The following is a 27,366-nucleotide window of genomic DNA, read 5'->3' on the forward strand; positions in this document are numbered from 1 at the left end:
TTGTTCATTTTATAATAACCTAGTAACTAAGAAGTCCTTCAGCCAGGACTGATGCTAGACCAGTTTTAGAGGCCTTAAACACTGTCCTTTTTTTATTTCCATTTAAACAAACACTACTAAAAGGAAATGACACTTCATCATTACACAATAATTTTAATTTTTCTGTGTTGGTCCTGTTTGTCAGCCAATAAATAGAGCATATTTAATAATATATAATTTATCCATCTGGAATATGAAGAAGCCACTTAAAAATACTAAGTATAATATGGAATATTTCCAAACACACAACTTTACTGCTGAAGTGATTTTTTACCATGCATTTTTCTGCACATACATTTACAGAAGGGAGCTCCTTATGACCTTCAGAGCTTTTAAATCTACAAAGGAATAGGTCTGGTTAATGAAGTCAGTAATAACCCTCATTCTCCTGCTCAAATAATAGACTTGTAATAGCTTCAAAGCAGCTGTTACTGTCTACACAAACTATTTCATAAGTGTGGGTGAATTCTATTCTAATTCTTGTTGAGCTTGGCAAATTTGGCTCAGCAATGACATGAAAACTTTTATGCACAACAATACAGGAGCTATGCAACCTATGGCAGCAGCATGGAGCTGCATTCCATTTAGTCTAATTGTTATTTTAAATGGCAAAGAAGCATCTGGCAAGAAATAACAGGAAATGAAGAAGCCTTTCATTAGGAGTTATCTGCACACAGTTTCTGAATGTTTACATACTTCTTGTGCTCAGCAAACCTTTTGGTTACACAATAAATCATGCTTAAATCCAAATACACAACCTTCTAAGTTAAAGAAAATACAGTGATCAAATGAAAGTTCTCTGTATTTACATTAGGAGACAATTCCTGAGAAACCCACCGCAGTCATTCACTGTACTTAAGGACAGATAGCTGGTGCTGAGGTCTGACTGATGGGGACTGAAGTGACCAGGGTTACAGTTCCTCTGCCATCAGCTTCCTGTGTCAGTCGGCCACTTTGCATTGAAGTGCTTCAAGTGAACATGCACAATATTTCTGTCTTCCTACCTTTCATCCTGTAATGAGCAATTTCTGTCTCTAATATCTGCTCCCAACATGAAGCCATAATTGTGGCTGGTTACTCTGGACGCTTCAGAAACACCAGTAAGAACATAGCCAAATAAGCCATTTTAATACAACTCTGAAGGAAATACATAGCTGAGTTTATCAAAGCAGTTTTTTTGAAACCTGCAAAATCCACAGCATAACCTTCAAATTCAAGGAAATGTCCAGAAAAATTGCAGATTCAACAAAAACCCTGTCTTTTCTTTTAGGGATATGATTGATAAGATAAACACTGATGAACTGAACTCAGCCTCAGCAAGTGGAAATAGGCAGTTTTTCTCCTTAATACTCAAAATTATTCACTTTGAGTCACCCTTAGGAATGCAAGAAAACACTGGCCAAACTCGCATAACAGACAAGAATCTTGAAACTTGTGATAGGAGTCAGCAACACTTTGCAAATTCCTCCTTCACTGTAAGTGTAGGTGTGCTGCACTGCACAAGAGATGCCACTCCTCTTTTAGTGACTATGTCCTAAGACTGAAAATATTAATTTTGCCCCGTAAACCTCCTTTTAATGCTGACTCTCCTTGTCGGATTTTCATTAGTTCCTTCAGTCATTCAACTTCAATTTCAACAAACAACATTAAAAACTGTGACTTTACTGTGGTAGTACTACACATGTCATCTGAGCCTTCCATAACTAATAATGGTGGGTGTGAGGGGAAGGTGGAATATATATATAGGCCTGTACGTACATGGGAGAGACCACAGTTCATTAAATACAGGAAAGCATACTCAGAGTTCAGCAACCTATAGCCTCTCTGCTTCTTTGAAAAATCAGCTCTTTGCAAGCACTTTCTGGAAGATGAAAGATTGAAGATCAGTTAATTATGTAATCAGGATATGTAATTTTAGCACAGACCTTCAGATTCCAGCTCTTTGACATAAACCTCAGGTCTGAAGTTGTCCATGAAAAATTATGTCACTTCACTTTCTTTAGATCCTCATATTTAGTTGACATTTAGAAATGTAGTACATAGGCAGAAGCTGCCTAAAACTCAAGCAATTTTTATACATATTTTTATAATGTTCATACAGGGCAGAATAAAATGAAGCAGGGAGAATAAAATGAAGCAGGGTAATGAAAAAGGTAAGGCCTGATAACTGGTTCAAGCGCATTCAAACACAACATGTGGTGTAACAGCTTTATTGTGACTTCTCACTTGATTTGACAACATCTGATAATTCCAATGAACCAAAACAGATCATACTTAATATCTTATCTTCCACTAGTCTAATCAGTATTAGCCAAGCCCGTCCTAGAACACACGATTTTCTTGCATGCCATTCTCTTCAAAGGACATTAAACCAAACAGCTTTAGAAAGAAATTTTGGAAATTTCTCATTAAAACAAAAGGAAAATTCAGTGAAGCACCAACTTGAACACAATTTAAATTGAAAAATAACCCAACATTTTACATCATTTCAGCAGCCCAAACAAAATCAAAACAAAATGTTCTGTATGTTATTCCTCTGTTTTCTTTCTGGCAGCAAATTATAAATGTTACAATGCTTTCATTTTGATGCGAATATGCTTAAATAATAGTTAGTAATAAGGAATTCATCAAAGTGTTTCTTTTGTTAAGCCATCCTGTACATTAAAAAAGGGAAAGCATTCACTTCAACTTTCTGTGGCATTTTTTTAATTAGGAAAACACTAGCTATGAAAAAACTTCCTTTCTTAAGAAAGAGTAGAAGTGACCTTCACACAGGTAAACAAGCAAACATCTTTTTTTCCTTACAGTTTATGATAAGGAAGCATTTCAAATCATATTCTTTCATCAACTGCCCATTTAAAAATGAATCTCTACATGAATATATTCTAGAGTACTACATTCAGTTACTTAGCAACTTGCAGCATCCGGAGAAAATATCAAGTCAAGGATGTTAGCCTGTTTAATATTTTCTCCTAATTGTGGCTATTCTTAGATTTCTCATTTCTCACACAAGTAACCTAAGATATAAGCTATAAACCTCAGGAAAAAAAATGACAGGACAGCCTTCTACTTGTCACAATACTTACAGAGCCCCTCAAATCGCAAAGTAACTAGATAGAAGCATATTTCCACCAAAATTTGAGTTTGCTTCTTAAAAAAAATCAATAAATGATTTTTCTACACTTCATGAAACTTGAAGCCCCAACAGAGACAGTGCTGAAGAGGACATGTAATGAGGACACACAGTATAACTGAAAGGCATGCACTTCTTCCTAAGATATTCTGTTCAGCAATCTGATCTATTCCATACGATTAAACAAACAGATTTAAAACAAATAATTTATTATTATGGCTTCAGCCTAAGGAAATTCTCCCCTTTCTGTATAACCAAGTTCCTGACACAGATGTAAGGTGGAATCTAAGACTTTTAATGAGAATTTATTAAATTCAAGTGATTTTTGAATGTGAACCTACTGCTGCATATGGAATTTTTTTTTACATGTTGGAAAAAGAAAAATCTACTGGTATTTTTCATGTAGAGACTCACAGGTACATGGACTTTTCTGAACATTTCAGCTCCTTTGTGTGCATCCAATAAAGCCACGTCTTGTGGAGTGGAGACAATCACAGCTCCTGGGTTAAAGAAAACATGAAATCCCATTAAAATGTATTTTATTAATTATTCCCCTAAATATTTTAAATATTTAGTACATGCTGCTAAATTCACAGTAGTCACATGGTTATATGCTTTTAAGGAAGAAAAATTATTCCTTTTGTTTTATTATACAATGATCAAAATAACTGAGATATGATATCAAGTGCTAAAAGTATTTTAGATACTTTCATCATAACTTTTTCTACGTAGAAACCATTTATACTTTCCAAATGAGAAAAATTATCTAGTATCATACAACCATCCACATGCTGACAGATTGCAGAGGTGGTACTCTGGGAATATCTACACAGTAACAATCCCATGCCGTAATTATATTTGAAAGTTTTTAATTTAACAATAAGCCTTGCTCTAAAACCAGGAGGCAGCTGCTTGCAATCGGATTGTTGTATTCCAGACCTGCTACACTTTGTTGAACCATGCCACACTAGACACTAGTGCATTTGTGTAAGTGATATCACAAAGGAAGAGGCCAATAGATGCACACTTGCACTAGGTTTGAATAAAGTGTTGCTCACTGTTCAAATGTGGCTCCAGGTTACCTGATAATTAGTACTCCTGAGAGTTATTAAGCACACAAAGCAGCCAGAGCTCCTTGTCTAAGTTACATTCTAAAGTAAAGTAAGCCTACAGGTTACTGTCCCATGCTGTTATTACTTCTTGATTAATATAGCATGAAAAACCAACACACACATCAGAATATTCTATATGACTTCACAAAGAGCATCTTTTTCTAATTGCTCAGCGGTTTCAAATGTTCTTTCCTCAAAATTTGCAAGAAAAAATTGTTCACACTTGTCCCTACTTTATAAAAATGTAATGTACAAGGGAGCATTACTGGTCAATTGATTAGCTTTGGTTTCACATTGACCATCTAGTGTCAGAAGTCTCTAATACAAGAAGATTCCTGTAGAGTCACATTATGCCAACTATGCACAGGAAATTTATGTCAAACTTCACACTAACAGCAATTACAACAGAGAACTCAAGATGCTTGGGACAGCTTCCTGCTGGGGCTGCAGCTCCCAGTCCTCTGTGTCCATGGCAGAGGAAGAGGTGGGTTGGTTTCAGAGGCACGCAATCCTGGCGCCGCAGGCAGGGACCAGAGCACCAGAAGCTGTGAGAGCGCTCGTGGCTCTGGCAGCTCTGGGACAGGAGCCCTGCCCCTGCAGCATCCTCCTGCTGCCGGGAGGGATCCTGCCTGCTGACTGCCAGCCGTTTCCAAACACCGCCTGACAGCGTGTTCGAATGTTTTCAGCCAGCATTCTTAACCTCTAATTTGTGAAAGAAAAATACAATCTGGCACCTCACTCCTGAAAAGCTGCCAATCTCTGCCTTACACAGTATTATACACAAGTCCAAAAAGTGAATGGCACATGTAATGTACCAAGCAAATGCAATTTCCCTACTTGCTCAAACTCTGGCATCCAAATAATTTGCTGATATTCCCAAACCAGCCTGTGTCCAATGGCATCACAAAGAATAATGTGCAAGCTTTTCAGTTACACTGAAATCACCTTAGCTCCTCATTTCACCAAACACAGGGTTACTTTACAAGCAGCACTGAAATGTAGGGTCAATTCCACAAAATGAATGCACCTAATTCCACAAAATGAATGCACCTTTCCCTAAAAGCACAGGCCACAAGTAAATAATTGCGACTCAGTGTCCTTGAGATTTCTGCATATTTATAAAACAAAAATCTTTCAATACTTGAAAAAAATGCTCATTACTGCTTTGTTTCTTGTGTCTTGTGTGTATACACACTTTTATTCACACTCTTCTCTGAAGATGCTGGCTCAGCATTCCCTGGATCTTCACAGAACCTAATATGCAGTCAAGGAGACTGGAGTCTACATTTTCTGGTTCATTATTAATTGTTCTAAGAATCTATTAATTGGCATGGCATGAAGGACAGACTATGCACAACAAAAACACCCACAAGAACCACAAGCAGCTTAACAGAGAGATATATTTTACTAACAAATTCTCATCCAAAGGGAAAAAAACCAAAAATGCCAAAACAACCCAATGGCACAGTTTGGGCTGCCACAAGCACCAACCGTCTGCACAAAAAACTTCTGGCTCCTGAAATACATGAATTAAAATTATGCTTGTGGACAATTTCCATGGCTTCTTCCATAGAAAGAAAGCTAATGTGCTCAAGAAGCTGCTGTTGAGGGTGCTGAGTTTTTTATCTCCTATTTTCCTTTTTACTCTGAGCTAGTTACAAGCAAAATTTATTCACAGCCAACTTGTACTGATTTACACCAACACGCTATAAAGCAAGTGTCTTCTCTCTTTCTTTGGTACATCTGCTAGTCCAACAAACCCAACCTGAAGTTCAAGAATTCAAATTATTTGCAGCATTATTTCCTTTACTAGCAACCAAATATGGCAAATGAGACTTTTCACAGTGCTCCCCTCCCTGAATAAGTTTGCATACGTTTAATTCAGAAAATTATTCAAATGATAAGCAAGAAAAGGACGCAGCCTACACTTTCCTTGCTATCTTGACTCTACACAGTTAACGGGAATATCGAGCAGTAAAGAGTTATTTTGATCAATAAAGTAACAAAATATGATGGAATTCATGCACACAGTATGTCTCTTGAAGCAATACGTGCAATGTTTACAAAAATGTCTGAATGAGACAAACTGAGGCGGACAAATCGAACAGTGAAGCTGCAGAAACTATAATACTGATCACACTGCACACTGGAACATGCTAAAATTTCTGTGTTTGCAGCTGTGTGCAGAAAAATAATTTCTGTGCCTTGAGCATACTAAGGATATCTAAGTAGAGTACATTTATGTTTAACTGACTTATCTACTTACTCACGTGTTCCATTTATTTTTTACTTTTTATGTATTTCCCTTGACAAAAAGCTGATACATGTTCACCAAATGACACAGAATGTGTGAACAGATCAGGCTGGAAGGCACCACTGCAGATCACCCAGTCCAATCTCCCTGCTCAAGCAGTGTCCTTCAGAGTATGTTACTAAGCATTCTGTCCAGATGACTTTTGAGTACTTTCTGTGATGGAGGCTCCACAACCTCCCTGGGCAGCCTGCTTCAGGGTTTAATCACCTGCACATTAAAGAAGTTCCTACTTATGTTCAGGTGGAATTTCCTGAACATCAGTTTCTGCCCACTGCCTCTCTTCTGCTGCTCAGTACCAGCAAGAAGAGCCCAGATCCTTCTTGACACTCTCCCTTCAGATACCTATATACATTGATAAGATCCCCTCTCAGTTTTCTCCAGGCTAAACAGCCCCTGACCTTTTCAAGTGACATGCTGCCATCTCCTCCTCTTTGCCCTTTGCTGGTCTACCTACAGGAGCTCCATGACTCTTTTGTGCTGAGGGATCCAGAAATGGACTCAGCACCCCAGAGGAGATTGCATTAGTAAAATCTATGTTAACTGTATTTTTAATCCTTAGGACACATTAGAGACAGAACTAACAATACCCTGTACCACTGATATTTGCCTTTCTGCTTCAACCCCAGGTCCTTAATCCTCAGTAAAAGGAAGATGTGCCTACACAGCACATTGGTACCTTCCTGGTGGACTGGTGCTCAGCAAATTACAAGCATTTAAACAGTCTATCATTTCTGGGTATAGAAAATATCACCTATACAAAGCATAAGGTGAAATGTCACCAAATCTTAGTTATTAGTCAATTTGTACCCAAGCAAAAAACATGGATCTCTAAAAAGCAGCTCATCAGCTGCAGTGTAGAAGGTCTCCCTTAGGATGAAAAGGATGCCCCTAATATATTCTTTTTCCCCTCCAGTGTCTTCACAGATAGATTTCAGAATGAAGCTATGTGTCTCTCATCCAAGATTAAGGATCCCACCACACACACCTATTAGACCATGTCCTATATCAGCCTCTTAGCAAGCAGTGTCACCTCAAAAGCTGTGAAGTATAACTGACCAGAGAGACTGACAGAGTTCTGGAGGACAAAGACACAGAATAATCATATCTGCGGCCTGACAGCCACTGAACACTCTTAGCAAGGAACCACATTCAGGCCTCAGTAAAGCTGTAGATGGCCTGATCTGATCACATCACTCGTGCACTTCTTGCAGCTTGTGCTACCTTTTCCACTGCATTAAATTCAAACTTTTAGATGATGTCTTCCGGTCATAAATAGCCTGGTTAACCTGACTCTTCTCTACCATGCATCTCTTCAGAGCCCCTCTGACCTTCTGTTAAATTTGCCTGCAATTACAGATACATCTTTGCACTTGAAGATGCAGAAAAAATCGTGCAAGAACAAAGACTTCTGTCTTTGCTGTAATTTCAACTGGCAACAATTAGAGATAAACTAACATTAGAAAATGGTTCATCTTCTAGGATAAACATTACAAAGAAGTTTCTTCAGCTTTTGCATGTGGCATCTTATTACAAACAGCAACTTAAAAAAGCCACAAGTGTGATTTTGCATTACAGGATCCTCACTTCAACCTCGTAATATAGCTCAGAACTGTCCCAAAGGCTAGATCCTGGCTGCATCACACCGCCAGCCTGCTTGCTACCTTCTTCTTGGAGCAGTCATTGAACAACTGCTCACACAGGGGACTTTTCCACACATCCTCTTTTGCCCAAGAACTAAGCAGGTAATAAAAGATCAGGACACTACCAACTCGCCCACATGAAAAAAGAACAGAAATCTTACACCAATATTTTTCCTCCTGGTCAGTGGAACTGTCAGCGGCATAAAGCTGTCACCCTAAAGCTAAACTGCCCTCATCTATACTGATCAGTAAGTATTATATCATCCACTTCACACCAGATCACATGGGGAAAAGTGTGGAAGGACAACTCTCACTGTGGTAAAATGTTTGGTTTTGGTAATGGCAAATGTGTCACACTAATGCAATTTACAATAAAGTATTTATTTAATGAAGTGAAAACACCAAAAATATTCATAATCTGTGAACAAGCACTATTTGCAAAGTACAGGTCTAAATCAAAAAGCTAATTCCTCACAGACACAGCCACTTTGCACTCTTTCTTGGCTATCTGAATTAGCATTTTTCTGCTCAACTCCATTCCACCTCCTGCTTTCAAGGGCATTTGCCAATCATGTCTAGATTATTCTGAGAATTGTACTAAGCAAGAGTAAAGTCCAAATAGTCTCTCTGATAAATGAATATTATTTTTTCTTTAAATGAGAGGTCCCAAACCGAAGAGGAGAACTGGGTAAACTGTCTTTTTCTACTGCAGAAAAAGATAACAGTGAGATTACTTCAAAATCAGCTCCCCAAACCATTCTGTTGTTTACTTTTTTTCCCTTGGAGGTGGGGATGGTAAGAAGCAGATTTGAACATTTACTTTTTTTCAGAAGAAATAGCTAGAGGAGAAAATACAGTACCATTATTCATATGGATTTCTCTCACCTTTAGCAACTGTCAGCTGAACACCAGGCTAGTTTACTCTTCCTATTCAGAATAATTGGTCTAAAAACTAACAAGGCAATTGCAGTTGATCTAGTACTTAGCGTACAGTTAGCTACTGTTGCCAGACCTCAGAAAGCTCAGTTTGCAAAGCCTCTATTCTTCACAATTTTTTCCTGAATACCAGGAAACTATTCTTCAGAAACAATAAAATTTAAAGAACTTGCACTGAATACACTATCAATTCAGCTTCAACAGGCAATGTGTGTTAAATCAAACTCCACGAGCCAAGAATGAAATTTAAATTTATATTGAAAGAGTGTGAGGCATTAATGTGTAAACTCATACTATATTTTGGCCTCTAAATTAAGTTTACAGAGTCTACTGAGTCTGACAGTTCATAATGAAGCACCAGGAGTGTCCAAAGCTAAAATAACCCTGACAATAATTAGCATTTGTCAATTGCATTTATTTTGACAACAGAAGCAGACTATTTCAACATGTAAATTATATTTGGATAAATACAAAGAACTGTTTGAAAATCCCCACTGGTGCAACTCAGGGTTTTTTTCTGTTTTTCAATCTATCCTAAACCCACTTGCCTTTCTTTTCCTACAGCAATCTAAAACATCAAAATATGGCATGAAATGAAGAGTTAATCTACATCAAAATCTGATATTAAAAATATTTGCCATTCAGAATTAGATCAAGTATATTACCCAAGAGGCTCCCATAAAACAGCTTCCAAAATTTACTGCAGAAACTAATTATGTACCTTCACCACAGAAGAAGAAAGCAAGCTCAGAAATGGAGGAAAACATTGTATATTACTGTTGAAGCAAAAGGAAAGATCAGATGCCTTGCATCTGTGCTGTGCACCAGAGTAAGAGACGTGCAACAAGGGGTAAACAAACACTTACCCAAAGAGCAATGACAGAATGCAGATACACTTCTTAAACTGTATGCTACACACAATGTGTACAGCAGCACTGGGCTTTTTTTGATCTTTTCTCTTTAGAAAAGACAAGAGAACAGCACCATACCTACTCAGCTTTCAATTTCACATAACTTCAAAAGTCACCCTTATACAAGTCACAATTCTTTTCCATGCTAAATCATGCACAGCTTTATAAAACATCAACAGTATTTTTTTAAAGCTGACTTTAAATTCTCCATTTACTTTTTAAATGTTCATTTCTGAAGAGACAGTCTACTCATCACCTGCAACTCTCTGTTCTTGTATGTTATTATATATTGAGCCAAGATCTGGTTCTGTTCAGTCCCACACACTGTTATTAAGTAGTTGTGCACAAGACTACACCCTGGTCTGTGTGACACTGCCACAAATATGAGTAAATAATCAGATTTGCAAGTATGGTGGTCACATGACAAAGAATTTAAAAATGCCAAATATCTTCAAGTCGGTGGCATCCCTTTACTTTCTTCTATTCAATGTACATTGAAGAGAAATAGGATTTTTAATGTTTAACCAGTAGAGAAAAAAATATGCTTTTTTGTTTTATTTAAAATAATCTATTAAATACTGCTGCCAAAAGGAATCCTATTAATCAGAATTCTTTGAAAATTTATATCTGAAGAAATAAAAATTCCTTTAATAAATATTTCAGCCAACCCTGAAAAAGGCATTCAGGAGATAATTAAGACATACATATTGCTGAAAGATGCAAACATTCAGAAAAATTACACCATTTTTAGGATAAGGCAATTAAAAAATGGTACAAACTCTGTGTTATGTTGATTTTAAATATGAGAGGTGACAAAAGTAATTTCCTGTATGACTAACAATGACAATGCTTCTGCTTTTATAGAACCTGAGAAACAAAATAGTATTTACATTGCTTTCCCTTTGCTTTTCTTGACTAATTGTCTTTCTATTCCTATTAACAACCTTTTCAGAGGTTATTATCACAATGCTTATAACATATGCTTTGTACGGGGAAAAAAGCTACTTTCAGAAGGTGGGAAAATTAGGAGCACTGAAATAAAACCTAAAGCCTTTTACCTTTCTGTCTCTTTTACAAACAGTCAGTTGAATACTCATTACTGTAATTATTAAAAGACTGCTCAGTAAGATGTGAAATTATTTGTTAGCCTCAGTCAGCTTCCCACTGGGCAGATGTACACTTTTAATGGTTTTCACTGCTATGGCACCTCAATATCCAAAGAAAAGGGTGATATGACAAACCTTTAGCAAATGGAACAATTCCAGCATTGACCTGGAGCTGGTTCTGCCAGCTGAGACAGGATCAGTCTCTAGAGCTGTCAAGCTGTCACACTTCACTAACACTGACTTCAGTGAAACGTTAACAAGGAGAGGGCAGCAGACAGCCTAATTTAATGGTCAGCCCCCACAATGCAGCTTCTCCACGAGGCACAAGTGCTTGTGCAGGGCTCTGAGACTGCCTCTTGAACAGAGATGCTCTTGCTGCTTCCCACACAGCCCTCCCACGCTGAAGGGAGAGAATAATAAACTGCTCTCCCAGTCTTTAAAGAGGCTAATCATCCATCTCCAATAATATTTATTACATTTATGCCTCCTTTAGCTAAATGACCAAACAAAGCCACCGAGTTAGTTTCTCAATTTAGCAACTAGGTAATGCAAAGGAAGCACAAGCCTTATCTTTCATAATATCATTAGTTCACACTGTATCTTGATAGCAAACATGATAACATCAGCTAAACCTCTGTTTTTAAAATGTTCAAAAAGCTGGAAAACATGTAAGGATGTTTCTAATTTTGCCAAGTTCAATACATGCTAAAGAACCCATTTCTGGAAGTTTTGTTCATGCAAAAGATGGAACAAAAAACTAAAGAAGTAAGGAAGCAGAACTCAATACAGATTAAATAACAATGGACAAGAACAAAGCCATTTTCTCCAGACCGACCCTGGATTTCTATTTGGAAAGCAAACTTGCATCTGAAGAAAGCAGTGGTGTTTATGCAGAAATGGGTACCACATTTTCAAGCTATTATAACATTCCTCATCTACGAGTTTGTTGAAGAATGACTGCAACATGAGCAAAGTTACAGATGACTAAAGAATAATACACTAAGTAAGATGTGTTTCCTTGTAAAGTGACTAAGACTAATAAAACCAAAAGTCACAGTAGTTTCCTTTTCCACCTTCTTTCAAAGGAAATGCACCCACACAAAACTGCTGCCTCAGTCAAGGTTGCCTGAGGCTGACAGTCTCTTATTTAAGAGACTGGAATTATAAGGCTGACTACTGGAAATATAAGACATATCTCGTATTGTTCTTACACCTGTTAAGTATTCCTCTAGTCTCCTTTTGACTCAAGAAAGCTATGGGACCTGTGATGCAGGAAAAGAAACCAGTCCTGTAAAATTAAAACCCAGTATCATTTCACATATCCTAGCAGTGTCTCTCTTATGCTCAGATGTTGCAAAGCTACAGCTTTTCATGCCCCATCTGGGCAAACCTGCCACAAACAAAACATCTTCACCAGGGCTCCTTCTCTCACTCAAAGAAAATTCTATAAGTGGCTGGCAATAATATATGTGTGCAGGTTTTGTAAATTTTTTTAGAGGCAAAATTAAAATATTCTACACTGTTTATCCCAAGGAAGCCACAGATTAATAATGAAAGAATCATAATGCAAATACAGTATCTCACATATGCATGAATGCAAATCAAAGAACAACTTTCATGCAAATTAGGTAATGCTCTTTAAATTTACTAAACTAAGATACATATGTTGTCTCTGAGGAAAAACAGAGAAATTATTCCACTAACACCATGACTGTTCAAGGCATCTTCAAAGGATAAAGAATAAGAAAACCAGAAAGGAAACAGAGCTGCACACCACCAAATACTTTCTGTACCAAAGTAAAAGACAGAGTGCTTAGAAAATACAAATTGCAAAAACCAACACAATTCTGTACACTGCTCCAAAGATATGATCATCAAGATCTGTAACAGTCTCTTCCACACCTTTGAAAGGAACCAAGCTGAAGAAAATAAAAGCATGCTAAACAATGTGATGGATTCTTTGAAAGAAGAAACAGAAAGCAAGTAACAAGCAAAACAAGAAAGAAGAAAGAAGAAAGAAGAATAAAGAAGAAGTTATTCAAGCTGTAATACACATGCTTCCAGTGAGGGTGAAAAATAGCCACAATAAACAAGAGAGAAAACTCTTCCTAAATCACAAATTCATCAAGCCAGTAAGAACACAGGGAATTACATATCTTATCACTCCTTGTCTGCTGTGTTTGTCTTCATCAAAAATAGACTGCATTGTTTTTTTAAAACTGCAAGAGTCAACTTCAGCACGGTCAACAAAACCAACTAATGGGAAATACAAATGTAAAGTGATGCTATCACTCCTAATTTTATGAAGCTAGGATTGATGAAAAAAGTAAGCTGAACTGAACAACTGTAGGAACAAAGAGAAGCCATTTCAGAATTCAAACAAAAATCAGACATCAGCAAAATTTACAAGACATACAGGATTAAAGTAATTTCCATCACCTCTCTGTCCCAGAGGACCCAGTGCACCATAACCACTCACATTGCTGAAAGCAGTGCAGAGTTCTGTGGGGAAAGGGCACAACAATTTCTCGAAAATCAAGAGTCTAATGACCATTTCTATGTTAAATCAGGACATTTAGGTGCACTGTAGTAACAGAAATTATCAATAGTCACTGTACCTTAAAAAGCCCCTAATAAAGCCACAACTCTTTAACTGCATAATTTTACTGCCCTTATGCACATTATTCAATTAAATTCTACCTTAGCAAAAACCTCTGCGCCACAGTCATGTTTCACCTCATTGCTTAAAACCCTGGGAGTTAAAGGCCTTCCTGCTTTGCTATTGACACATGCAACCTACTAGGTACTGTATCTAAGAAAATGGGTATGAATCACTCTTTTATTTTATTCTCTTTATTATGTAGTATGTACAGAGAAGGGAATTTTCTACTACAAAACTCAGCAGGTTTTGGCAAGACTGTCTTTCCTTCAAGAGTTACAGCTGACTTCTCCATCTTTTCAAAACCTAGCTTAAAATAAAGCAACACAACTGTAATGATAACATATTAAAAATCACTGACAATGTTTCCAACACCACACAACTGACAAAACAATTTCTCAGCATGCTGGAAAGAAAAAAAAAAGTAATTTTGATAGGTGCTTTAAAATAAGATTCTTCTAAAGCTACCGAACCTAATGAATTACAAATCTCTGAAGCAGTCAAGCAATATACATACCTGCAATTGGAATATTCTGTGATACTGACAGCTGTACATCTCCAGTCCCAGGTGGCATGTCAATCACTAAATAGTCCAGTTGACCCCAGTCAACCTAGAAGACAACAATATAAACATATGTGGAGATTTACACATTTTTATTTAGGGCACTTTACTGCAGTCCTTGTTTCTTGTAATGTAAACAAGTGAACCAAGGACCTCTAAAACAATAATACTGAGATGGCTCTTAGTCACACCTTCAGCACAGGATCAAGACCTTATTTTCCTGAGACAATCTTTGCTGATGACTCAAAACTATGAGTGCAACTTTATCATTCACTTCATTGGCATAATTATTATTTAATAATTTCCCCCAAAAATATTAGCAATAACTTAAGATATTTACTTTAAGCTCTTTAATCACGGATTAGAAGCAAATGTTAGGTAAAACTCAGGCTAAAAACAAGGGATTTGTGCAACAAATATCAGTTAGGAGTTATTTCCATTCATTTAAGACTACCTTCCTTCCTTCTTATCACTTGTTCAAACTACAGTTGATTTACTAATACATATTGAGCCTTTTTTTCTGTTTTGTTATTATGAAGTTAGAGCTATCAGTACTGTATTTTTTTCCTAGGCAAAAAAGGTGTTGGGAAAAAGAAAAATAAAGAAACAGAATGCCCCAGATTTGTTAAATTAAAATCACCAGCTATAATTATACAGTGGCAACATTCTTAACATTTAAAAATTTAAAAAGTTTAATGGTTGCCAGACATCAAATGAGAGCATCCATTAAAGATTTTAGACTCTTGTTATGAGAATGCTGAGATTGCTTACATTTTTTTACTAGGACAGATTTTCCAGGAAAGCCAAAAAAATCTCCCTAGAGCACAGTGCACCAAGATAATCATTCTCTTAATGAGAACAGAAATTATCCTAGGCCTACTCTACATAATGGAGCATATAGTATAAATATAGTATATAGATAGTAGTATATATAATGGAACTCTCTATACTTTATCTAAACATTTCCCAACAGATATAATGGAATTATATGGTATGTTTCTGATTCATAAAACAGATGCAAGATGCAACTGCATGAGCTGCTTTAAAACAGGAAAATGCCAAACTAGAGCACTGTATTTTACACATTTCCTCAAGTGTCATTTTAACAGCAAAAAACAATCAACACTTTGCCAGTCCCCTAGTTATTGCATGGAATACTAGACCCTGTCAGGGCAATACTCATTCATTTTCATTCAGTTCTTGTATGGATGGTGATCTTCTAGGGAAGCACATCCTACATGAAATCCAGATCACTAACCCACGAGACACTCCAGTGAGAAATGGAATTTTTCAAGGCAGGCTAAGGAAGAAGGAACATTTCAGAGCATTTATGAGAGAACAGGAACGGAAAAGCTTAGCTGAAAATTCTAACTTTAGGTGTCTAAATTAGGGACTCTCGGCACCCCTCCCTTTTCTCGTTTTCTATACAAAGGCTGCAGGAACACTAAACCATGCCTATACCAGTCTAGCTAAACAGGAAATGCCATTTCTGTTAACCACAGCAAATGCTGCATTTTTTCACATTTGATACTGATCTATGTCATTTATAGTATCCACATTTTGTCAAAAAAAATTGCATACATCTAGCCACCTAAAATCAATTACCATTTATAATCATATTGAGATGACGTATCTCCAAAGAAAAACTACATATATGTGCAAAAATATACATACTGAAACAATTATGGGTAGAGAAGCCATTTTATCTGAAAAAAAAGTCTGGTTTCAACTCTGATTTTCCTAACTAATCTTGCTTAGTTATTCACCAGATAAATGCCAGTGCCTATTAATGCTTCCTTGTCCAGTAAAAACTACTTTGCTCACATGCAAGTATGAATTTCAAATTTCTATGTTTCTTAATTAAAAATCAACCATTATAAAGGTGACAATTTGAAATAAGTCGTTCACAAAATGAACAAAATCACATTCCTTGAAGATTTGCAACTAAACACACAGATCTCCTGTAAGCAACATGCAAAAATCTCAATATGCAAAATCTGGATCTTTCATAATAATCAGAACCTTTTTGAAATGCTAGGTAGGCATACGAAGTTTTAGTTTTTAAAAAGGATTAATGGATTAATTCAAAATACCTCTTCCCCCCCGCCCCATCTTCATGAAGCTTGATTCTGGCATCTTTTGTTAAGTCCATATATACATATAATAAATAATACAATTCCAGTAATCATATTCTCTTTCCTTAAATGCTTCTACAAAGTAGAATCAATAAACTGGTTTTTTGCTTTCTGCCTTGCAGCAAGATGCAGTCTGGAAAGACATCTATGAATGGCATAGCACCACTATCATTCTAACACAGTTTCTAATCACTTTGTCTGCCAAAACCACTTTGTTCTTGGGTATATTCTTGGAAAAAAGCTGGATATTTAGTAGTTTTCAGCCATTTCTTCCAGGAGCTCACATTCAAGTCCTTTTAGGTAAAGCACTGCCTCATGGAGTCGTACAAAACAATCCAAATCCCACATTATCAGAGGTAACTGGAAAGGAAAATGCATTCTCCTCCAGCTAAATTAAAGCTGGCTGGTTTTGCATATACTTGCAGGTCCTAAATTTAAGCTGGCTCCTCCTGTGAAAAAAAGTGACTTTCTGGGCTCGACCTAGAGCTCTTCTTTTCAGCCTTCCCAAATGTTTTGCTCCTCCTCCAACCTCTTCAAGCGCTAATACCCTTCATCAAGTTCCATGTGATTGCCCAATGTATCAAGCATTGCAGTTGTGCAACACTACTGGAAGTGACAGCAAACACCAGCAGCTCAAAGCCTTTCCTAGACATTCAGATTTGTGGGGATACACAAAGTTTTGCTCAATAACATACTTTCAAAATTTACCCTGTATTGTAAGGGCACCAGAGCTTTCTGCCTCAGACTCTCTTAGTAAGTGACCCCAAAACAGCCAACGTGCCCCTTCTGGATTGTCCTACAAATAATGATTTCTTAATAAAGTTATAAACCTTTGAAAACTGAAGTTAATAAAGGAGTCTTAAGCACATGGTGAATCTCATGGTAAATCTCATTGCTAGGCAACAGGAAAAATACCCTGTTAACACATAGTGTAATTAAATTATAACGCTTTATTTAATTTATGGCAGTGTAAACATCTTATTTCACATATTTTTTTCAAATTCATGGATTGAAAAGAAAAAGAAATGAGCTACCTATCAAATAAAGTGTAGTCTGTTTTATTGCTTAGAAACTTGATCACAGAAAAATGGAGAAGCTACACCATTCCAGCACAAGTGGAGAGGACATCTTGCCACTGAGCAGAGTAGGTGGCAGACAGGATTTTGTGCCTGTCAAGTTCAAAAGTTCAGAAAAATCCACAGCAAAGATGCCAAGGTCCCTAAGTACTAAATATATAAGAGCACCACCCTCCACAAACCTCTCTGAGGCATGCTATTGCTGGTGATGCTGAACTGGTGAAAATGGGGTGGCAAACTAGATTGGAAAACCATTTCTAATCAAAACTATGTTTTTTATTTTGAATGCATTCAGGTAATTATCCTCAAAGTTTCATTTTCCTCTTCTTCATTTGCAATTCAGGGCAAGAAGGGAGAACTGCACCAAAATAATATAGCCAAAATTTCTGGAAAGAACTGATCTAGTCTATTTGCCCGGTAGTGAGTAGTAGTGTCTAGACATACAGATTTGCTCAGACTTGTACTGGGGAACGCTGCATGTAACCCCATTTCTCACTGTGGGCTTCCTCTTATTTTCTTCTATTCTGCAAGGATTGGATGTCATTCAGTTGCTCCTCCATTACCCTCCCACAGGAATACAGCAGTATGAAAATCTTTTTATTAAACACATTATTGAATGTAATTTGGACAATTTGTTATGGAAGTGTACACTTTATTTGACAGAAGAAGAAATTAGGAGTATGTTACTAAACTGCAGCATAGTAGAAAGAGGAGAAAGACATTTTTAATTAAATTTAGAACTGGAACATAAAATCAGGAGTGGCTGTTTGAAATCTACTTTTGCCATTAATTCAACATTATTAAAATGGAACAAATAATCGGGCTGTGCTATAAAACACTACTTTGAATGCAATTCCTGTTTATATGCAACAATTTACCAATTCGGGACCACTGTGATCATGTTCTCAATGAGTTCCAAGAAGTATGTGTGTATGCAAATGCGGTTTCACACAGGAAAATGAGCTCAGATTAACAGCACATTACAGTAGATGAGTTCCCTTTGCAAGCAATAGGCAGACAGGGCTACAAAAGCCTGTCTTGTAGCATCTGAAATCTGTCAGCACCTTTGCATGTATAGAGGTGCTAATGTCTTTGCCCCTCTAATGTATACAGTGTGTAAAACATTTCAAAGCATAGAAATGTAATTGCGTTTTCCTTAAGCACAGCATTCATCTTTTTTTAAAAAGGTTTAACTTGACATTTATTGTTAAGCAAAGTAATTAAGTGCCATGTGCTTCTGTGTATTTTCCCTTGCTCAAAAACCCCAGGAATGCTTCTATGTAAATTACTTTAATCAATCATTCTGTTTATGTGACAATCCATAATCAAAATACCAGATATGCATTTTGAGTAGGGGTTCTAAATAGCAAGTTAAACCCAAGGTAGAACACAGAGATATAGATGACATTTCTGCTGAGGAATGAAGCCTCTGTGCATGAGGCAGAGATGGTAAAGCATTAGAACAGAAGAGGGATTGCTACTTATGACTTTGAAGTAATCCTCATGTTTGGTTGTTTGGTAAATAACAGAAGATATTATTTATTTGTTCTTATTAAGAGGAATACATGCAGAGTTACAATCAAGAGTTATGCAGGTGCAGACTTGGCAGCAGCCAGCCAAACTGAACACCAGTATCAGAAAAACAGCACGAGCTACACTGCAGGCAGCTTAAGTTCTATTCCTGCCAGATCCACTCTCCTCTCCTCACACTACTTGGTGTGTATGTTAATGATTTAATACAGGCAAACAGCTGAGCAAAGTAAAGGTGAGAAATTGTGCTCCTACGTGAAGATTTATATATCTATTCACATGTACTTAAGTGTTAAGATAAAACCTGCATTTAAAATAAAAACCATGTATTTTAACATAAAACAATTCCTTGAAATTAATATAGTAACATGATAATATTATAAAATAATTCATTGAAAAATTACTTACATAATGCCCCTTACACACACACAAACATTAAGAACAAGTAAATAGTTTCACAGTGTAAGCAAACAGATAATCTAGGAACAGCATAATGAAACGTGGCATTTTAATCTACTTTTTTTATGTACTTTCAGAAGTATCTGATAAAGAAAGAAGACATTCCCCAGACATAATCCAGAAGATTTTTAGCCCCTACAGAAACTTTCTCTTTGGTAGTATCACAACAGGATATGCCACAGTGCTTAACATAACTGGACACTTTCTGAACAAACACAACTGCCCTTTGACTTGTCCTCTGATGCTCAACCAATCCCAAAGCCTTGCAATGTGACACCATGAAAAACAGATGCACTACAACAGTTCAAATTCCCTCTAAGGTATTTATGAGCAGTCTGCTGTGCCAAGTTCAGAGAGAAACTGAGGTGAACCGTAAGAACAGTTTGCTACAAAGACATCCAAGGAGAAGGAAACTGGCCTAGTCTCTATATAGGTTAAGAGTAACTTTTAGAAGTAAGTATCTAGGAAGAATGCCTGAGTGTTGTTCAATTCAACAACCAGAACAGAAACTGGTCTCCTCCTCTTCCTCTCTGTTGGCTATTAATAATGTTAAGAGTGAAGGTAAACACAGTAACCTGAAGTTTTCTGTCACCTTCATTTGTATAACCAACAAAACGAAACACCTGCCAGAAAGCAAAAACAAAGAGGTTATTCTCTGTAGGGTGTTCCAGGAGACAGGAAGGCACTCAACACCAACTTTCTTCAGGAAGCCCAGTCAACATTACATCAGCTGGAAGGGAAGAGGGAACCCAGCTGTGGGGCAGTCTGGAAAACCCACAAGAGCCTGGGGATAATCTCTGAGGGTCACTGACAAGGAATAATTCTGATGAAGACTGTCTCAGCACTACCACATATAAAAGGCTCTTCCTCTAGGTTCAAGCTGTTACTACAAAAAGCTTTTGTGAGCTGTGATTGCCATTTCCCAGAGTCTGCTCTTGAAAAGATGACAGTTTGGAAAGCAAACTTCTATTATGCAGTTTTAAGATTGATCATCGGTCTGTTGCTCTCTCTACCCTTGAACAATACATAATTTGCAGAAACTTCAGAAACTTTTCCTCAGAAACACACCATAGGGTGTTTTCCCCAAGTTCTACAGTACAGAATTGCCTGTAGTTCAGCTGCTAAATAATGACAACAGGAAAAGAAATACAGAATAAACAAGGGTCTATTCCTACGTCTTGTTGCAATGAAACTAAGCACAAAAGTTAGGTAAAGGTCAACAAATCAGAAGAAACTGGGCTAGCATCACATCTAATTAAACTAATCACCAGGTTGATACAGCTATGTTAGAAACATCATCTAAACCACAAATTCTCTTTGAGTTCTCCTTACTAATACACAAAGGCAAAATCATTGTTTAGCTATCAAACCCAAAGCCAAATAACACATTTTAAGGCAGTATTATCAGGACCCAACTTAAGCTCATAAAATTTATATAAGGCATCTGAATCAGATTTTCCCTAAAATAACAACAGAAGGAAATATTATAAGTACTGGCAACAAATATCAAAAGGGAGAAGCTTAATAAGCCAACTCCCCATATGTATTTCAGCCTGTACTTCTGTAATGATGTTAAAAGCTGATATATAATTTAAGACTGAATACTTAAAACTGTGCAATGGAAAGCCATGTTCCTAAATTGCTTCATACGTTATTTAACTTCCTTAAGTTGCTTGAGAAGTAAATAGAATTTTCTTCTTAAGTGTCAGTTCATTTTCTGGCATAAGAAAAAAAAGTTATAAATTTCTTACTGGGGTATCAACAGACTACTGTAGGTACCACTTAATGACCATCACTGAAACAATGATTTTAAATCAACACTTAAACTAAAAATCATTAGATTAAAAATGTCAGAAAACTTTCTAAACTACAATGTAAAATGCTTTTCTTGAACAGAAAAAGGAACTTCTACCAAGGCCAGTCTAAGGCCTTCTGAAACAAGATTACTGAAGAAAGTAACATGATAGGTGTTATTCAAGTAAATTAAAATGCTGCTGAAGAAAACCCTCCAGTATTACCATAAATAGTGCAACATAAAAACTAAAATAGAATCAATTAGATGTAGACCACTGAACAGAGGCCAAAGGACAGTAAATCTCAATATAGAACTTAATTTTCTGCCTGGTGAGAAGTTATCAGGTTTTAAAGTGAACTAACCTTGAGTTAAAACATGAATTTTTAATAATAAAATGCTGTTTTCCTTTCTTTTAACAACCTGCTTTTCAAAATATGGATTAAAATTTTCCTCCAAAATTTTTGTACTTAAATTCAAAAGTATAACTTCAGCAGTCACTGAATTCAAAAAAGTCATCCCTTGCAAATGAAGCCAGTGTTGGAGAGTCTGCGTGAATTATGTCAAAGCACAAAAATCAATACTTCCAACAAGAAGTAACAACAAGGCTGCACAACGTATAGAACCTTTCAACTCTACAGGAAGATTGAAGAAGATGAAAGAGTGTGAGAAAAGAATGTAAGCAGGAGTATGTATGAGAGTGAACAGAGCAGATTCATGACCGTGGGACTGTAACTCTGAGGTTGGTGTATGTTCTCTGTCAAAGAAACTGCCTTTAGGTTAGAAAGGTGCAAGAAAAACTGCATATACATTGTCCTTACAAATAGCAGAACACAGAAAGGGCATTAATGACAGAGATAAGATGTAAAAACAAAAACAAATAAATTTTAAAACCATACACATTTTGCAGTCACACACATACCACAGCCACAATTTAAAGATGTGCTGAATGTCATATTCCTGGAGTAGTAAGAGCATTTGCTATCAATTAGACAACAGATAATCTATTAAAGTGTGAAATTATAGATTGGCAAAACAATTGCTATGCACACAGAACAATGCTTTTGCATTCACTAGTGTCTTCAGTTATGAATCTGCAACAATATAAAAGTGTTACTCGTGTTCTAAATCTAATTAAAATCATTTGCTGCAGGTGCTGATACCATGAGTCTCAGGGACATCCAGAGATTAGTGCCAAGCAATGCAGAGTCTTCCTATTTTTATTCACTTCCTAGCTTTTTCTTTAGCTCCAGTTCTTATTTAATACAGAAAAAAAAAATCTAAAAAAAGAAAGCAAAAAGAGAATTTTAAATGGGTGTCCACTTTAGCTCTTACTTTGCCTAGTAAGAGCTGAATTCCAAAGGCAGCATTCTGCTAGGAGAACATAATCTTTCTTTTAAAAGATACTATTGATGGAGCAAAACACAGTAAGAAGTGAAACATCTTCTACAGCTTCATGAATAGTACAGAAAAGCAGTTTTTCCTTTGTTAGGGAGGGGGAGGGGGAAAAAAGCCCCATGACACTAATCTCTGGTACCTTAAGCACAATTACTTTACGTTTGTGTCAATCACTTGGGATGTGAGAAATAATCGCTTTCTACAAAGAATACTGGTACAAAACCTGCTGCTATTCTTGGATATCTACAGTTATTTTCTGTGAGCAAAAGAGATACAGGAGGATGGTTTGAGTGAAGGATCAATCTGTCAGCTTCCAACAGACAGAATGCAAGCTGAATTATTAAAAATAAAAGAAACAACTCTGTGCAATCAGTTTAACATATATTAATTCAATATTAATTTAAAAAATCTGTTTATACAGTTACACTCATAGTTATTTAATAAGGAAAATTAATGCGTAACGCTGAACAATGTGTCAAAGTTCAGTCAATATTCCAAGGTAGCGAGGTTCCACTTCTATTTTGATCAAAAAGATGAAAAAGAATGGCTGAAAAATGGGGAAAAAACATGCTCAAAAAGCAGCTTTGGTGAGCTCCACCTACGCATTCTCCCAAACATCCTGACTGCTCAGGAAAGGAAATAGAAAATCTCCACTGAGCATAAAATTAAAACACAAAGCCAATTTGGGATCCATTAATTATACACACATTAGTGAGAAAGGAGAAAGTCTTACAAGCCCCATGTAGCAGGCAACCTCTAAATGCACCTGCCACTGGCAACAGGGAACTCAACACAAAGCTGAGCACATGTGGCCATTAAAAATAGAAGAATCAAACCAAAAACAAAATCACAAAGCCTGTCATTCTACGGTTATAATAGCAACTGATTAATATCACAATTAGTCATATGAGACAACCTACCTATGAATGGGAAAATGTCACGTTTTATTTCCCAGGCAGGTGGAATTTAGCTGGATAAAACTGTGTAAGCAAAAATGTAAAAGCCACAGAAGCCACCATGATCCTGTATAGGCTGGCAGCTAAAGTTTTCACCTAGAAAGCTAAAGCTTCAGGTGAAATGAATCTCCTGCACAGATCTGGTTGTGCTCCCCCTGCACACACCTAGTCCTGCCCTCAGGAATCTTACATCTCTAGCTGTAGTGCAGAGGGTTATGACTGCTGCATGGAATTGCAGGGCATTCACCAGGGTAGCAGGTAATACAGCCCTAAATGCTCAACTGCTAACGTAACCAAACTTGCACCTCTCACCTCCCGACTTCCAAGGCTGTTACTATGAACAGAGAATAAGCCTGTAAAGTTCAGCCGAAAGAACGATCTTGGCACATAACAGAGGATGCTCAGTTTTGGCTTTAAATTTTCACTCCACACAGCTGTCCAATAAGGTTACATTTAGGTGCTGAAATCCAGGACAGAGACAGAAAGTGAGCCCACAGACCTTTCCTTACAGCCCTCTCATTCAACATCTTGAGCACTGCTTCATTCCACTTAGCAAACCTATTCCCACTGACTTACACCATCAATTTCCACTTATTCCACACCAAGCTCTAAACTTCAGCACTCCAAGATGCAGCACCTATTCTATCATGGCACCGCCAAGGAGTCCAGGTGGGCAAAGTAATCCCTCAGTACCACTGATAAGTGATGTATTCTCACCACTCCAGGTATGCAGTGACTCAAGGCTAAGCTTTAGTTTAACTTTTCACTCCCGCAGACAGGGCATCAGCCTCCTAGGCACAGCACAGCCATGCCCACATCCCTTTTTGCATCTAACCTACAGCAGCTAGAAACAAAGAACAAACCCTCTTATTAGAAGAGAAGAGCAGAGAAAGTAGAAGAGCAGCATTAGGTGTCTCATTTTTTTTTTTTTAAAGTTTGCATAAATAATGGAAGTTTTATTTAGAAAAGAAAACAAGCAGTTGCTTCTCTTTCCTTCACTTCTCTACCACCACTATTCCTGTTCAGCAAACACTTCAAATCATGCTTAAAGATTTCTTTCACTCTTTCCAAGAACGATGCTGGATGCCATTTAGGCACAAAGTTCTAAACGTTGTTGCAGACAAGCCTTACGCTACTTTGTTTTAAAACCTTGAGGGAAAAAATAAAAAATCTAACCCCAGCACAGCCATTTTGAGACATTATGAGCTCTCAGCCATTTCTTCCTTCCTGTCTGGTCAACAAACCCAGCAAAACAGTTGCATGTTTTGCATTTGTTTTGTTTTATGCAAAGGAGAGCAGACACATGCATACCTGTGTAATATGTGTGAAAGATGAGACTGCTGGAAGCAGAGCAAAGAAAACACTCTCCCAGCCTGTTCCCACAGCAGCAGTAACTGCACAGTCATAACCATGACAGCTGAGGAACCAGGCCAAGAAATGTTTGCTGTAAATACATTCTCACTCTGCTGTTAGGCTTTTTTTTTTTTGCCTTTTTTTTTGAATCCTCAAAGACATTTAAAGTACATTTACTGCAAATGCTTCCAGTTCAGCAGTAAGATGTTGGCTAATGTTTTTGGGTTTTTCTGGTTTTCTTAACACTTCTCTCTATGATTGTCAATTCCTTTCAGCAACTATAATCCCTTTTCATATCAGCTGCTAATGCAAGCCAATAAAGCAACAGGGAGCTGTATGGATCCTGTTTCATTAAAAAAAGAAAGGCAGAGAACAGGTTCTGTAGCTTCAGCTGGAAACAAAAAGACACAAGCCCATATTCATTCAGTCACACCCACCCCAAAACACACACAAGTCAAAGGGTGACAATAGAAGTATTCTAACTGGGGGACAGAGGAGTGGAAATAAAGAGCTTTCTGTCATCTCTCACATTTCTGGCTACAGTACATCTCTGCATCAACGTTCAGCTTCTGATCTCCAGAAGTACCATCATTTTCTTTAAATATATACATGTAGACTGGGACTGGTTAAGGCAGTTCTGTCTGGACAGACAGGACCTTTCAAGGTGATTATTAACATATGAGCAAATTAGTGATGATTATACAAATTCCTGTAGGAAGCTTTTCTAAACATCAACATAACAGCTGAACCATAGTGTAGAAATTAGTGTAGAGATTTCCATTGATTTAGGTCGGTTCAGAAGGAGAAGAAACTAGTTTATTTGTCCTTTAGTGTCAGAAAAATAAACATAACAAAAAATTAGTATAAGAATTTTAAAACACTTTTTGTAAGGTATGAATGGGTCATCTTCTCTTGCCCTTGAAACAGTTTCCTTAATTTCAGTGATAAAACAAGAGAACGAAGCTTGACCTTCCTTGATTGAAAGGAAAGCTTATTAAAGACACAAGAAAAATCTCACAAGCATTTGGAGTTATTGTTTACCATCTTTCAGCTGTAGATGCCGTCTTAGTGGCACATCCTAGTGCAGTTTTAGCACTGGCAGTTCAGTCACTATTTATTACTGAGTGTTGTTCTTCTTTTCAAAATACCTCCAATAGCAAAGGACCTTTCTAAATAGAACAAATACATAATACCAATGGTTTTGGTTAGGGATGAAATGTCCGGATCTTTTCATTCTCATACTCTAGATCACAAAAATAAAAACAGAAAAGCTTTCCAACTCCCTAAAGATGCAACTACTCCTATTGCTCTGATTAACTTTTACCTTTTGCCAAAACTATAAGGTAACAGACTTTAGCCTGATCTAACCATCTCCATGTCCACCTTAGGTTGAGGCATCTCAAAACAGAAGAAATAAAGAGAATAAATATTTTTGTAATCATGGAAAAGCTGGCAAATCTTCCACTGTAGTGACACTGTAAGTACTGTATTTTAGAATTATGCACTGCAAAGATGCAAAAAACTACAATCTTTGTTGTTCATAATATAAGCTTATACATCTAGCAGCTTTGTTTAGTTCTATGAAATGTAAACTGTAAATATCTGTTACAGACTATCTGCCTCAATTACTTGGAGATAAATTGGATAAACACATGAATATTGTGAAACACATGTCAGTTTTGAAATTAGCAAGTATCCTAAGATGGATGGATATTTGCCAAAGCACAAAACATAGAAAGAGGAATACTGTATTGATCTGCACTAAGCATATACATTTCTGCCATGTATCTTCTGTTGATACACAAACAAGTGTGCATAGACTCTTACACTTGTACTAGAACATGAAAAGACTACAAAAGTTTGCAAAACAAAGAGCTATTTATGCCTCTTACCCCTTTTGCTAAAATTTCCCATTGCACCATCTCACTCTTTTCCTGTCTTGAAAATTTAGTGCCATAATACAAGTTAAATACCTTCAATGCTCATCTCTTGATAGAGCTCCCTTCCTAAACCAAAAAGTGTTAAAAATAAAATCCACACAAAAAAAATCATCTGGCTCCACAGCAGTGCTCCTTCTTCACTTGATCTTTACATTTACAGTAAGAATAATTTTCGGCATTGATTCACTATTACTATTCTGGGCATCCTTTCAATTCACTGAAAATGTAGCTACAAAAAAATCAGAGCCATCAAATTGTTATTGTCTTCCTCCTGACCCAACATGTATAATTCTAATTCCCATTTCATTACTCCCT

The 27,366-nt window shown here is 36.9% G+C and overlaps 1 protein-coding gene across 5 annotated transcripts in view; it reads right to left on the reverse strand.

Annotated features, from left to right (window-relative positions):
• The window catches only part of NUBPL (NUBP iron-sulfur cluster assembly factor, mitochondrial), a 77,588-nt gene that overhangs the window by 15,682 nt on the left and 34,540 nt on the right, over positions 1 to 27,366 (reverse strand). For all 5 annotated transcript variants that reach the window (XM_063160398.1, XM_063160400.1, XM_063160399.1 and 2 more), the window contains 2 exons: positions 14,368 to 14,461; positions 3,587 to 3,672 (listed from right to left, as the gene is read on the reverse strand). In XM_063160398.1, coding sequence (XP_063016468.1) covers positions 3,587 to 3,672; positions 14,368 to 14,461 — 180 coding nt within the window. The remainder of the gene's footprint in view (positions 1 to 3,586; positions 3,673 to 14,367; positions 14,462 to 27,366) is intronic.

This window comes from Melospiza melodia, chromosome 6 (genome assembly GCF_035770615.1).
Source record: "Melospiza melodia melodia isolate bMelMel2 chromosome 6, bMelMel2.pri, whole genome shotgun sequence".
NCBI classification, from domain to species: Eukaryota; Metazoa; Chordata; class Aves; order Passeriformes; family Passerellidae; genus Melospiza; species Melospiza melodia.